The 15,915-nt window shown below is 49.3% G+C and overlaps 1 protein-coding gene across 1 annotated transcript; it reads left to right on the top strand.

Annotated features, from left to right (window-relative positions):
- The first annotated feature begins 1,631 nt into the window (after positions 1-1,631).
- LOC120696735 lies at positions 1,632-2,358 on the top strand. Its single transcript, XM_039979717.1, has one exon. The coding sequence runs from the start codon at positions 1,756-1,758 to the stop codon at positions 2,059-2,061; it is 306 nt and encodes a 101-aa protein (XP_039835651.1). The 5' UTR covers positions 1,632-1,755; the 3' UTR covers positions 2,062-2,358.
- Positions 2,359-15,915: the final 13,557 nt, after the last annotated feature.

Genomic DNA, 15,915 nt, shown 5'->3' with positions numbered 1-15,915 from the left:
TGCTCTCGTCGTGCCAATTGAAATAAAACAAATGCTCATCAGCTACGCCTTCTCAAAAATTCCAAAATACACATAGTAAATTTTAGAATAACCCTTATCTTTTTATGTGTGTGGGCAGTCCCCCTTAGATCAATATGATGCATCTCGTTATATATATATATATATATATATATATATATATATATATATATATATATATATATATATATATATATATATATATATATATATATATATATATATATATATATATATATATACACGCTGCTGGAATATAGTACATACTACTCACAAAGTGCTGATAGATGGACATCAAGATCCACAGATGGCCCTAAAAGAATATTACAAGATTCATGGTATTCTGAATAAATTTATTCATTTGTGGATCGGATATAGCCATAGTCAAAATTAATAGTAGATGTATACCACATGCTTGCATGAATCTAACCGTAAATATATAATTATAATTTAAAAACATGTACTAAGCAGCATGTGTAACACAGTATGCATGCAGTATATATATCCACGTATATTTAGATTGCCGGATCTTGCAGCGAACTATAAAAGCAAAATAATTTATATATATGCTGCGATTACTCATGCATTGTTACCGATTAATATGGATTATGATCTCTCATTTTCAGCATGTCCGGATGCCCCCCCACACATATGAGAGCACCTCACCAGCAGCTAGCAGCCTAGCATGCACGCGCATTGTTTGGGTCCATTCATTTCATTTTCAGTTGCGAAATTGACGACACGCGAATGATTCTTATTATCTCCACCACTTTCCAAAAGCTAGCAGGCACACAACAACATGGATTTGGCCTGCTGCTCCAAGTGTTGAGTGGGTCCCACATGCATCCTAATGTTTTTCGTGACATCATCCTTACCTTAGCATGTTCGTGACTGATACTACCGACTTTACCCCTCCTAGCAAGGCTTTCCAAATTTCAAACAACAGGACAAATAACGTTGGCACTTGCAAGCTTGAAAAAAACACATGGATTTTGTTCCGTCACAACTTTATGTAACATACCTACATACAACTAAGTACATGGTAAATTAAAGAGCTAACATGATCCAAGCGGGCACAAGACAAGTTTTTGATATCATTGTTTTATAACGAAAATAAATCACATTTCCCCGGTAGACTTAAAAAAAAAAAATCCCCCCCCCCCCCAAGTAGAGAAAGCAAAGTCGTAGTCACAAGCACTCACGATAATGGTTTGAGTAACGAGTGCTCAAAAAAAGATAATTATTATATGTGTGAAAATTTCCTAGTGCATTGGCATGCGCCGCCCCACAATTAATTAATCTTTTCTAGACCTGACACAAATTAAAGCATGTCAAACCAAGTCAAGAACAGCAAGGAACACAAAAGGCTGGTTGGCTCCTTGTCACTTCTCAATTCTCGTGAGTGGGCTAGCTAGTCATCATAGCTAATAAGCTTTTGCATACATGAAGCAAGTTACATGCATGGCCGGATGCTTTTCATCCATTATCTAAAAAAATGAAGCAAGTTACATTGGTCGGCCAGTGGCATTCATGAAATATGCTCTTAATAATGTGTCCAAATACGCAAAGCATTTCCTTTAAATACAGCAATCCACTACTGCCTCCAAGGCTCCAACCCCCTGTCACTTACACAGACCGGCACTAAAACACAATTGCGAATTGTGATCTTGTTCCAACAGAGCTTCAGAACTCATTACAATTCTAGCTCCTTGCGCCTATCATTTTACAGTCATCATCATGGGGAATTGCCTGGTGATTCAAGACAGGAAGGAGATCAAGATCATGAGCGTGGACGGCAGCCAAGTCCTGCCGGACGTGTTTCCAGTGAAGGCGCCGGCGTCTGTGGTCGACCCTGCTGGCGCCGCCAGGGTGAAGCTGGTGATCAGCAAGCAGGAGCTGAAGAAGATGCTCGACAAGGAGGGCATGTCCCTGGACGACATGGTGTCTCTCATGCAGAAAGAAGAAAGTGATCGTGAACGGGAGGAGTGTTGCGGAGGGTGGCGGCCTGCGCTGGAGAGCATACCAGAGGGAAGAGATCTATAGCAGTAGCAACCGGGATGGTCTTTCAGTTATCGATGTTGCAAGATCAACGATCCTGCTTGCAAGTCGCAGGATATATACTTTTTGAAATAAGCGTAAGCAAGACATGCTAGATAGCATATATACATGTAGATGTATAGAGATAGTATAGATATATATACGGTAGGAGTTTTGAGATAGGGATAGATCCTCTTCATCTTTTCTTGCTGCTCACATGCATGCTTGCTGTAAAGAAAAGGTAAAGATGACCCGTCCTGGAAATCAAGCAGGAGTTATCTCAACTGTTTCACTTACTTCTGCTATGGGCTGATCTTTGGTGATTGTTCACTGTTGTTGTTACTCGTTAGCACAGATCTGGAAATTAGCATGAGTTTTCTTTCAAAGCAAGAAATTAGCATGAGTTAAGTCTGAAGAATTTCGCAGCTTTACCGCTTAGGTAACTATGCACGCTGTACTTTCTGAAGATCAGTAAGTACTTACTGCATGCTCTGTATACCAAAAGGCTGAAAACAGGAAGCTCTGCTGCAAGGCACTGCAACTTATTCCTGGTCATATAAGGCACAACTATGGTACTTTAAAAGAGAACCAAATAGTGTTCCGAGGAAAAAAAAAAACTCAAGATTTGACAATGAGAGGCAAAACCGAACATGGGTGACTGTTAATTCAGTAATCTGATCTATTGGACTGCAGAGCTATACACAAATCCTCTCTATGGAAATTTCAGAAATATCTGCATAATAAAAATAATGATGAGAAATGCTGCACTCCCTCGAGTTTGGGCGGCCGAGTGATGCAGGATTTGGAATTGGAGGCCCTGTTCTGAAACCAGCCAGCACTCCTGACGTACATGGCCCGAACAGCAAGCAGCCTAGATTGGGCCAGGCCCGTAATCTCCCCAAGTGCACACGACCGGCATATTAAAAGTCGTTCCGTCTGTTTAATGCCACATCGTCAGTGCAACCTCAAGCGCACCAGCTAATAAACAATGACCGTAACGAACCTATCGCCGTGGGGCAGGCGCGTTGAGCAACCACTCAAAATATAAACCCATAGTTCAAACACTCTGGCTGAAATGGCTGGCACACTACATGTGCGCCTCGCTTTTTTTTGCGTGATTTTTCAAGAAAAATGTGTCCAGTGTGATCTGATGAAGCTGACTAGTTAGCCCAACTGTTGTATTAGCAGGCAATCCATTTTGACTTACTATATTAGGCTGACAAAAGTCAGTGTATAGTTTAAGCTTCTGGTTTTGTTTCAGCTTGATCACCACCCTGCATGTCATGATAACGGTGGTTTTGCTGGTTGTTCTGCCCATTCTATGTAACCTTGGGCACAAAATACCGAAAACCGAAGATCGAACCGAAATTACCGACAACCGAACCGAAATTATCGAAATCGAAATATTCGATTCCTATTTTGGTTCCGAGTTTTCAAGAACCGAATTACCGAGGTAAATACCAAAACCGAACCGAGTTTACCGAATTTACCGAACTTACATGAAATGTGATAAGTTTGAGTATTGTTATATTATTGATTGTACTATTGTAGACTACTATATTACGTATTTTGGCACTCACACTTATAGTCACGTGGACTTTTATATGTATTTATATTTTGCACTATTATTATCTATGAAATGATCACTACTATAAAATTTTATTTTGCGAGGCACTTAAAAATCAGCTCGGAGGCGGGCAAGAAAAAAAAACCGCCTCGGTTAATGGTCAGCATTAACCGAGGCGGTCATTTTTTATTAACCGAGGTAGTTATAAAAAACCACCTCGTGAAATTGATTAACCGAGGCGGACGCACAATGAAGCCCGTTTTAAAAAATGCCGAGGCCCAGACAGGCCTAAAAAGCCCGATAAGAGACTTTCGTATATATTGCGGAGTTAGGGTTCACTCCTCCACACTCGGTCTCTCTCAGTCTCTCTCCCTCTCTCTCTGGGCCGGCGCACGCACTCGGTCTCCCTTCGCCTCACGCACTTCTCCTACTCCGGCGACAGCGCGCAGCCGTGCGGGACCTAGCCCCCTACTCCGGCGGCGGCGCGCGACGGCCGATGGGCTCGGCGGGCCCGTGATGGGCTCGGCGGGCCCGTGATGGGCTCGTCGGGCTTTCTCTTTTTTTTTTAATTTTTTTTATTTACCGAGGCGGGCACCAAACCGCCTCGGTAAATACTCCATTTACCGTGACGCATGCGCGGAGGCGTTTGTTATGCCTGCCTCGGAAAATCGATTTTGACCACCTCAGAAAATATTTTCTGTAGTAGTAGATGTTAAAATTAGTCTTTGAACCCGCTATTATATCCTCTCTGTGATCAGTTCGGTACTGTTCGGTAAATACCGAAACCAAACCGAATTTACCGATACCAAATTTTCTAGGTACCAAGTTTTTTTAGGAACCGATCGGTACCAATTTCTGAGGAACCGAATTTGCAATGATACTGAAGAACCGAACCAATCGATTCGGTATTTACTGAATGCCCAGGGTGAATTCTATGCTTCCATACACACAGATTAGCTTCATCGATCAGTTGGCAACACCAGAGCGCGATTAGCGTCACTGCGAACAACTGAACATCAGTAAGGTCATGGATTTAAAACGTCGTCGAATATACCGCGTTCTTGGCTGTCCAGCCCCTTCCATGCATATTCCCTAGTCCGATTCCTTCAGAATGCAGCAAAATTTCTGATGGATTGGCTACGCGAGCATTTTTTTTTTGAAAGATTCTACGCGAGCAAAGTGCGTACGCAGTAGTACATGGACAATTAAGAGAAGCGTTAGGGATACAGCTGCGCACTGATTTGAAAGAATTTGACAGTACGTGGACACAGCTGCACGCAGTAAACTGTTGGGTCAAATAAAAAATCAGCTTCTCTTAACAACATGGTTCAAGGGGCATTGGGGGTGGGAGATTTAGCTAAATCACCTCTTTAACTCTTATTTTTCGTAGCTAGACGGTCAGTAAAACCACCATATAATCCATCGACGGTCAGATCACCCTGCGGAGCTATAGATATATGGATGGACATACAACGTGTCACTAACATAAATAAGAACCAAAGCTCCTAGAGTCTAGTTGGCTAGAGGAGTTGAGGTATGGTCGCCCCCACGAGGTCGCGAGTTCGAATCCCAACTAGGTCGAATTTCTGTTTGTGGGAAAAAAAATCTCCCTCGCTGTGCTCGCCGGTGCTCGCCGCAAGACTTGATCTCCCTCGCTGTGCTCGCCGCAAGACTTGGCCCTCTCGGGCATGGGTAAGGGTTCGGGGGTTTTTTCCGCGGTCGGGTAAAGCTGTGTTGCTTCCTCATAATAAAAAACGGTGGGGTCCGTTTATCCCCCGGCTGCGTTTTTTTCTAACATAAATAAGAGAAGAAGCTCGTTCACTACGACGGCAAGTTCCTGGGGGGCTCTCCTATTTATCTTGTGAAAGATAGATAAGCCATTTATTTTTAAAATCCATTTAGCTCAATTATCTTGTATAAAATTCTGCAACCATGTTTAATATTTTGATGTGATTAATTCAATATTTTATTAAATTAGTTCAACAAAGGACTTGTTTGATTCAGACCCTGACAAAACTATCTGACCCAGGCAGCAATCCCAGGCGTTCGATTTCGTCGGCCTGGGGTCGGATGGTGCTGCCTGGCCGCCGAGCTGCCTGGCAGGCAGCAACCAAACAAGCCGTAAATGCTGAACGGTGACCGGGCAAACTTTCTCTGGTGAGCTGGCGGCGAGCTTTGAAGGCCAAATTGTGGGCCATCATGACCAGCAAGTGAACGTGGGCCTGCCTGAAACGCGTGCGCACAGCATATTATGGGCCGAACCATCTCTCTCTCCGCCAATGCTCATATCAAAGCCCACCTAAAGCCCAACGATCACTTCGCCTTCGAGCGAGCCGTGTGGAAGCGATCGGCAACCGGCGACGGAGGTGCGGGCGGTGACGGGCGGTTCAACAAGCACGGCGGGGGCGGCGGAGATTTATCCAAGAGCGGCGGAGGTCGGCACCCCGGCCGGCGGCCAGGCCTCTAGGCCCTAACCCCTTTATATTTATCTTAACATACAATTGGTAGGACCCATTTACTTTGGTTCTCTATACTGTATCGACCCCTTACAAATGCCCTCATTTAGATTTTAGACCCAGCTACATGAGATCTGGACAAAATTTAGTGCTGCTTTTCTATGACGATGTGTCAGATCAATAATTTTGTACAAATAATAATCGCAATACGGCCAACTAATAATGGAACAGAGGAAGCAAATCCTCTGAGCGAGAGAGCAATGCTAATTTCACTCTTGCACCATCGCCATCTACCAACAGCAGAGAGAAAATGAAAATGCTGAACAATATCAAGCATTTGTGCTAAAATTTTGAATTAGTCCATGGACAACATACAGTTTTTAAATAAATATACTCTGGCGCAACATACGCGCTTGGTATAAAACTACAGTGAAGCGGTAGTTGCACTGCCATTTTCAGTCAGAGCCAACCACCTCAGTTTCCATCAGTGCGCCCATGCAATTCAAAAGGATTCAGAGCTCGCGGCCTTGATCATGTCGGAGTAGTCGAGACGATGACTAGCCGGTAACTCACCAGCCCGATGCACTGGCCGACCCAGAGTTTTTTTTTATGATCTACTATTGTCGGTCCACGATAAATGTACACATTCTCTATCTCCGTGGTAAAGAAAAAAAAATGTACAGACAGTTAGTATATTCTCATTGAATGTTACACTGCACTTGTTTCATTGATCTACTTTTTACTGCTAGATAATATTTTTCCCTTCGCACCCGCAATTTTAAAATCATGCGTCCACTACTGCATCCAGTGTGTACGTGTTTGATAAAGGTAAAATTCGTTTTTAAACACTGGTGCTGAATTGCGGCATGCCGGCATGTCACGACCGGTCGTGATTTCGACAAAAAAGCAAGTTAATCCAGCAAATGAATTCATCCAAGTCCAAGCATGTAAGAGCTTGCATCCAGATTTGAGGACATACATAGCCAGTTACAGAGCTTGAGCAAAGACGGACAAGTTGTAGATCTTGAGCAACTAGTATAAACTTAACTGGAAAAATACAATACTACTCTGTATAAAATTTTCGGGGGGAAAAATCGTCGACACTAGTAAGGGTTTTGCCGGCTGTTTATAGATCCGTTCCGTGCTGAGGTTGAATCTATAATCTGAGCTCGAGATCCAGCACCTCACCGCCGTGCCGCTCCCCCTCCGACGGTGCCGCCGCAGGCCGCTGGAGACGAGACAGCAGCTGCTGCTCCTGCTGCTGCCGCAGGTGCATCTCGACGAAGAGGTCGAATTCAAGTAGGTCTCTGTCGTTGACCTTCGGCCAGCCGGGACCCCACCAGTACGCCTGCTGTTCCGCCGTGGCGGATCCGGCCCGCGCGCCGCCGCCGCGGCTTCCAGGGTGCCCGGGCGGCGCTTCTCGCGGCCGCTGAGCCTCTGGACGAGCAGCGGCGGCGCCCGCTGCCGCTGGCCGGATGGAGGCGTCGAAATCGCGTAGACGATCCGTTGCCTCCTCCTCCTGGTGCCGGCGGCGCTCGGACGAGGCGGCCTCGGCGCCGTGGCCTCCGCCGTTCGCCGCCACTTGCTGCTGATCCATGCCTCCGTTCGTCCGGTGATGGATCGTGAATTCGTGATAGTACCCTAGGTCCCTAGCGCCTTTGCCTGCTGGCTGCTGTTTATTATAGGCCCAGGCTGCGAGCCGGTCGATTCGTCAGGCTCGATCGGACCCGCCGGCTGCTGGTTTATTTCCACCAAAAAAATCCGTACGGCATCAGATAGATTGGGTGGGATTTCGTCTGGAACACAAACGGGCAGACCGGCGGAGAGGACGCTGTTGCAGGAGCTTCACACCTCTGGCCTCTGGGAATTGTTTGCCGGCTCGGCACGAAAAACCGAGAATTTCGGTTTTTAGTTCTCAGAAACCGAAGTACTCGATTTGATTTCGGTTCTTAACGCGATTGACTGAAGAACCGAGCCCAAGCCAAATTTAGCCTAGCTGGCCAAATACCCAAAGCGGCCCAAATAAAAAATCCTAGTATCTACAGCCCCCAGTGCCACTCACCCACTCCCCCCTCTCCCATCCCCAACCCCAGATTCCCCACCCGCCGCCCGATTCCCCAGAGCCAGAGGCCCGAGCGCCGCCCACCCAAGCGCCCCCACGGTCCCACCTCAACAGTGCCTCCAACCCCCGCCGGTCGTCTAGTCCTCGCCGTCGCTTGGCTACTGGTTCGCCGCCCCCGTCCCTCGCTCCGCTCCGCACACGTCGCGCCCCTGCCCCTTCTCCTGCCCCGCCGCAACCCGCCGGACGCCGGTCCCATCCACCCGCCCCATGGGCCGCGGCACCTGCACCTGCAACGCTGCCGGTCCCGGCCACCCGCCCCCACAGACGGCGGCGGTGCGACTCTTTCTGCAGGCGCGACGCCAGCAACCCCAAGTGCTGTGGCGGCTCTTGGTTGGCGCAATCACCGCGCGGCGGTGGCCCCCAGCAGGTCCGGTGTGGCGGGGTTGGAGGGGCCTCCAAGGCTCTGACGACCGCTGAGATCTAGATTTTTTTCCATCTCGGTTAGTTCGGTTAGAATCGGAACCGAACCGAACTAACCGAAACCAAAATTGCTCGATTCTTGATTTTGAAAAGAACCGATCGGTTCCTGTTTTTGAAGAACCAAACTTCTCTGAAAACCGCAGAACTGAACCGATCGGTTCGGTTAGAACCGAATGCCCAGGCCTGTTGTTTCATTTTCCCCTGAATGGAGTTAGGATTTTTGTAAATATTCATATGCAAATCAGTAAAAATTATTAAGTGATGCGGCCAATAATTCGGTACAAAACCACTAAATAGCATAATAAGTCTTAAATTACAATCTAGATAGTTTCAAACAACATAGTTTGGAATATAAACACACAAGTTTAATAATACTCCCTCCGTCTCAAAGAATTAGTGGTTTTGGTTTCCTAGATTCATAACTTTGGCCATGTATCTACATATATACTCCCTCCACATGGGAGATAGACGACCTTTAAGATAGCGACACGGTCTCCAAAACATAACCTTGACTGCTTATTTTTATAAAGATATTTTTTTGAAAAGTGATATATGTATATTTTTATAAAAATATCCTTTTAAGACAAATCTATTCATATGATTATCACGTTTTTAAATTCAATAACTTAAAAATTATTCATGATTTATATTCCCAGACTCAAACCTTATCCAAAACGACTCTTTTCCTATACGGAGGAAGTATTATGTCTAGGTGCATAGCAAAGTCTATGAATCTAGAAAAGTCATGACTAATAATTTCGGACAGAGAGAGTAAATAGGATTACAACATTATTGTTTAAGGGGGATGAGCAGACAGGATCAGGTGGTTCGTCTTCATGGTTTTCCCACTACTATTGTCAGTGACCCTGACAATTCTCAGTTCATTCTGGAGGAAATTGTTCAAGCTGCACGGTACTCAGTTGCTTATGAGCACAGCCTACCATCCTCAAACGGACGTCCAAACCGAGCGGATCAATCAATGTCTGGAAATGCTTTTGTGTTGTTCAATTCATGACAAACCTAGACAGTGTAAGACTTGGTTACTATTGGCTGAGCTCTGGTATAATTCTTCTTATTACTCTGCTCCCGGATGTTCACCGTTCAAGGCACTGTATGGCCATGATCCTACAATTCCGACTGTTCCTCCACCGGAAGTTTCAGACACTTCGACCATAGTTGTTGAGTTGATTGCTACTCATCAAGAACATTTGCTCATGTTGAAAGACCATTTGGCTAAAGCACAAAACCGTATGAAGACCTATGCTGAGCGGAACAGAGTAGAGCGCCAGTATCATGTGGGAGAACAGGCATTATTGAAGCTGCAACCTTATGCTCAGTCCTCAGTGGCAAATCGCCCATTTCTCAAGTTGGCTTTAAAATACTTTGGTCCTTACACTATCACCAGCGGCGCAGCTAGGAATTTTAGACAGAGAGGGCCGGCCCAACATATCCATACAGTATGATGGCTAACAAATAAGAATATAATATATATTCTCAACAAAATATTCATCACTCATAAGTCATAACTCATATTAATATGAGTATTGGCTACCAAATAACATAAACCAAGACAAAAAAATATTAACAAGAAAAAACTTAATCATTTGGCGCACATAAGCCATAGATTAGCAATATCACGAGTCACTAGCTCGCCGCAGCCTACATGATTAGGACCTAAGAGCATCTCCAACAGATTAGGTAATCATCATGAATAGGGGTGAAAAAGAGAAACAGTGTTAAAAACTCGTTTCCAACAGAGTAGCTAAACTTGTGGACTCGTTTTCAGCTTCTGCATTCCAAAAAAGCCGGTAGGCAACTTTGCCGATGCCCGCCAGCCGCCATCTCTTCCGCCGCATGGTCCCGCCCTCTCTCCCGTGCCGTCTCTAGCGCTGCCTGCAGGTGATCGCGCCGCCGTCGCCGAGCTCCTCTGGCTCGCTGGTCGCTGCGCTCCCCCTCCTCGCGGGCCGCGAGCTCCGCCGGCCACCGCGCCTCCCTGCTCGCCGGCCGCGAACTCCGGCAGCCGCCACTCCTCCCTGCTCGCCCGTTTCGAGCTCCACCAACCGCAAGCTCCACCAGCCCCAAGCTCCGCCAGCCAAATCCCCGGCCTCCGCTCCACCTTCTCCAAATTCCTCCCACCCGAAGCTCTCTCACCTCCCTAGCTCCCTTCCCAGCCCCTCAGACCTGAGCTCCGACCACCGCACGGCCGGGAATCGAGGATTCCCCGGCCGCCGGCCATCCATGGCTCTCGAGATCCGCCCGTCGTCGATTTCACCCTTCCGAACACCATTTTCTTCGTCCACCGGCTCAAATTGAACCTAGGTGAGGTGCTGATGTCCGTGCTCTTCTCGTTCTTGCGCGTTCCACGAGTTTCCGCGCTCGTTTCGAGCGCCGCCGCCGCCGCCAAGCTGCTACCCGCCGCCGACTGCCCCTGCGGCTCCCCCTCGTCGCGCCGCCGTGCGCGCCGGCTCCGTCCGACTGCGCTGGCCACCGCGCCACCCTGCCCTGCCGCCGGCGGGCTGCAGGAGGAAAGAAGGGAGGGGCCGGCCATGGAGATGGTGGAAGGAGATGAAAGGGAGAGGGATGACATGTGGGACTCATGTGGCAGTCTGGGAGAGTTGAATAAATGGATAGCTAGGCTGTTGGAAGGCACAATAAAATAGAGAGACAATTTTAGTCAAATGAGTAGGTAAATGAGAATTTAGTTAGTTTCATTTGCCTAAGCTCTTAGAGATGCTCTAAGAAGGACTAGAGTTGGAGGCGGCATCCAGCCAAGGTGTTCAGCATCCAGAGCGGACAAGCACGCGTGGAGGCCGGATGGTCGCAGCAAATTGAAGCCCTGGGTGGTTTGTCGTCTATCGTGTGCATCGTGCATGAAGCCATCGTGCAGTAGAATTAGGGATTTGACGATATTAAGGGCGGCCTATAACCCTGGTGAGGCACATGTGAACAACAAAATTGATCGCTTTGGTCTATGTTCACTAAAACTACAGCATGTATTAGCTTGTCTATTGTATATGTAATGTGATGCAAATCCTAGTTTTGCTAGGGTTAATTAGGAGCTTAACCATGCTCTGTAACTCCTGCACAACAACAATTGTATTGGGTCATTTGACACTTTCAAACAGAGATAAAAAAAATGTTTTGCTGCGCTGTTGAGGGGGGCCACGACCCCTGCTGCCCCCTGGCTCCGCCACTGACTATCACTGAGAAGATTGGTGCAGCAGCATATCACTTGACCTTATCTGCTGATAGCAAGATCCACGATGTCTTTCATGTATTCCAATTGAAGCCTTTCCCAGGTAACTACTCTCCAGAGTATTCAGATGTCAATAGGACCATTCATCTGGACACTGTGACACTACAATCGGAGGCGATTCTCGAGCGTCGATTGGTCAAGAAATGTAACACCGCCATTCCTCAAGTGCGTGTGAAATGGTCTCATCTTCCTGCAGACTCGTCTACTTGGGAGGACTTCCATGTGCTACGCCACCGTTTCCAGAGTTCTCTGCTTGCGAACAAGCAGAACCTTCGGTGGGAGGAGGTGTCACGCACGGTGCGACGGACACGACGGCGTGAATACGTGTAGCATTTGAGTTGTGAGAGTATCTACTGTTGTCGAGTTTGTAGGGCCCACTACAGTATCTGTTCTCTGTGTATGAATGCCCACGCCATGTAATGGGTCAAAATGTGAACGCTATCGGGGTTTAGGGTTCCTCCCTCCCCAAGCTATCTCTCTATTCTATTCCTCTGCTTGCACTCATGCCGGCGGTGACTCGCCGACGGCCACGGAACACGACACATAGCTGGCGCAGGGGTGGAGCCGGGCGTGCGGCCGCATGCCGCCCGCCGCCAAGGTAAAGGGAGAGAGCCGCGCGCCGCCGGGCAGTCGGCACGGTCTCAGTCAGATGGACATCGGCGCTCGCGAGTCGCGCATCAGTCACACGATTCCCGAGTGGCTGTGGGACGGATGGGAAATTGAAATTTCCTTTTTACAGACTATATGTATATTTGTTGGCCTAGATCTAAGGCATGCCACACCATATCCGTGCAGCCCACTGAATCGGGGTTTTCTCTCCTGCCGTCGCTCGGCGTAGGGATCGGCTGGAATCTCCAGCTGCGGAATTGCATATTTTCAGTGGGGCAGGATTTGGCAAAATAGCCAAAATCATCTCTGAATTATGGGTCTCAACCCATTTTAGTCCTTGAACTATATGAAAACGTCCAATTTAAACTCTAAACTATCCTAAGCGGCCCAACTTCATTCTTAAATGTGATGTGTCATGCCATGTAGGCTACTCTGGTCATCGCTCAGTCAGTTTGGGGTATGAAATACCCTTTTTAGCCTCCACCATAGAGCAGGTTTAACACAGGCAGCTTTCCAGCATGGAGCTTCTCCCTCCCTGCCATTGATGACATGCGCTACCTAGGAGGGGCAACGACCTGAGGGAGCGGTCGGCTCAATGTGGACTGGAAGCTGGCCGTGTTAAATCTGCTCTATGGATGAAGGGTAAAAAATGTATTTCACATCCTAAACTGACTGGGTGGTGACTGGAGGAGCCTATGTAGCGTGCCAAGTCAGATTCAAGGATGAATTTGGGCCGGTTAGGATAGTTCATGGACTAAATTGGACATTTTCATAGTTCAGAGACCAAATTGAGCCGAGCCTAATAGTTCAGGGATGATTTTGACTATTCTGCCGTAGGATTTATGGCGGCGGTGTGTGTTCGTGAAACTCCTTTGCGGCACTTGTTTCCTTATGACGAGATTGGTTGCCTGGGGCACCCTGGACCGGGGGGGGTCTATTCCTCGCATATGCGATGGGGATCCATCCCAGCGCAGAAGGCCAGCCGTGCTCCGCCCCGTCCTTGCTCCCCCGCCACTCGAGCTCCGGCGCCTCCGCCGCCGCCATCCCTAACCGAGCTCGCTGCCGTGCGCTGACGCCTTATCTTCGCCCCTGCCGCCAGCACCGCCCACCGGTTGTCCGGCCCCGGCCGGCCGCCGGCGCTCCCGCGCCGCCGTGCCCTCCGCCGGCCGAACCGTCGCCGCCGCCCCCGACCCCCAACTCTATGGCCGGCGGCCATGGAGCCGCCCTACCCCCAGCCCCTGGCAACCCGGAATCATAAGGCCGCCGCCGCCCTCCACCACCTCGGTCGCCGGCGACCTCATCGGCAACCGCTCCACCCACCAACCACCCTCGTCCCCTCCCGCCCCCTCCCCTAGCTCACCGGCGGCCGCTCCCACCTCCCCTGCTTAAGGAAGATGATTAACAGTAGCAGCCGCCAAAGCTTTTGCGATACGACGCGATTTTATCGCGCACGCAATGAATATATGTCACGCCCTGGACCATACCGGAGGTGGGATACAGGCTTGGAGGGGCCATCACCCGCACATCTGCTTTGGTGAGCGGTGGCAGTGTTTGGTTGCCTGGTTGTTTCGTATCCAGGCTGAGTCTGTTTGCACCGGGAGTCCGGGACCTACAAGCAGTCCGCTACCCTCCTGTAGCGTGACTTTAGCGGACAAGAAACCGCATTGGCATGCCGAGAAGCTCCAGCTAAACAAGCGGAGGGTCTCCATCCCGCTAGATCTAGCGTCCTCCCAGGAAATGCTACGAGCCCATTGGCCCAACCACCAGCTTCCCTCATGCACTTCCACTGCCGTCCCACGCTCGCGCTCGCCCGGCCTCCCCTGCTCCTCCGCCGTCGCCATTCGCCAAAAGCCCATTGGCCCAACCACCAGCTTTCCTTATGCCTTTCCACTGCCGCCCCACGCTCGCGCTTGCCCGACCTCCCCTGCTCCTCCGCCGTCGCGAAGCCTGCCGCCGCCAAAAGCGGCCACCGCGAGGGCCGTCTGCGCCCCTGCTCCGCCACCGCTGTCGGTGTTTTATCGTCACGCCTACCTAGGGATACTCTAAGATAGAAGAAATATTATGGGGGATCGCCGAGATCAAGACTGCGATGATGCAATCAACACGAGGGTTTAGATAGGTCTAGGCTGCGAGTTGCGTAATACCCTATATCTTGTTGGGTGGTTTGTATTGCTTGAGAATTGTAGATGGCTGCTTATGCTAGGCTATGCTTTAGAGGGGTCTCTGTCCGTCCTTATATAGCCTGGGGGACATGATTACATGAAATCCTAGATCGATATGAGCTTAGGAGTCTCCCCGAGTACTACTCATGTGGTTTCCTTCTACGTTGGCTAGTTCTAAGTCTACACGACTAGTTACATGACGTATGAGTATAGGACATGCCTCGTCCCATATCTAGTACTGATCCGTGCTACGTCAGGTATCCGGTGGCCTTGAGTTTGAAAGCCCCCCCCCCGCCCGTGCGCCTGTGAAGTCCATCATCGCGAGATCCAGCGACAACGGAGCGATGCGGCGTCACAGGGGTCGAGGGCGAAGGCGAGGTCGGCCTCGGCGACGGCCGCGTGGGCGAGCAAGCCCGGCTGCAGCCGCCCCGCGCTCACGCTTGCCCGCCCTCCCCTACTCTTCTGCAGCCACAAGGCCCGCCGCCGAGGAGCCGGAAGCGGCCACCGCGAGGGCTATCCGCGCCCCTGCTACACAATCGCGCCGCGCGCGCGAGAGGACGCATGTGAAGTCTAGCATCGCAAGATCGACGTCACAGGGGCGAAGGCGAGGTTGACCTCGGCGATGGGCGCGGGGCCGGCCGCTGCCGCGGCTTCGCGTTGTTCAGCCACTCCACCCTGTTGCGCCGCTGGCGCTCTGCCGCTAGTGTCTACCTCGCTGGCGGAGGGAGTAGGGGAGGGGGCGCATGGCCTCGCCGAACACTGTCGCCCCGAGCTAGCCATGGACGCGACGACCTCCTCGCTGGTGCAGTGGTGAAGAAGAGGAGGTGGGGGAGCTGAGCAGGTAGTGGAGAGAGAGAGGGTGCCGGGGGAGTCAAAAATAGAAGGGAGGCTGTCGTGTGGGCCCTATTGTCTATCGACGATTAGTTGATATAGAGGATGGGATATAAAGTATGATAGGTGCAGAAAAATCGAGTATAGAGAAAATCTCAATAACCAAAATAGAATATTTTTTTAAAATAATAGAAATAGAGTACGACGAGTGCGAACAACATCATAACCCGCGAAAAGCATTTGCCGCCAAAGCTGCGCGCCAAAACAGGAATCGGGCCCCAACTTGGCGCCATAGCTTACATGGTCATCCAACTTTTACATTTGGGCACGAAAATTCATGAGATCTTTTATGGTGCACAATACTATCACCTGATTGTATATAGTATAGAAAAGATCCAACAGTCCATCGAAAGAGGTAAAATTATCATAAGCATTTG

Source organism: Panicum virgatum, chromosome 3K, assembly GCF_016808335.1.
Source record: "Panicum virgatum strain AP13 chromosome 3K, P.virgatum_v5, whole genome shotgun sequence".
NCBI lineage: Eukaryota > Viridiplantae > Streptophyta > Magnoliopsida > Poales > Poaceae > Panicum > Panicum virgatum.
Note: the sequence above shows the minus strand (reverse complement) of the source record. Positions and strands in the feature narration are given on the sequence as shown.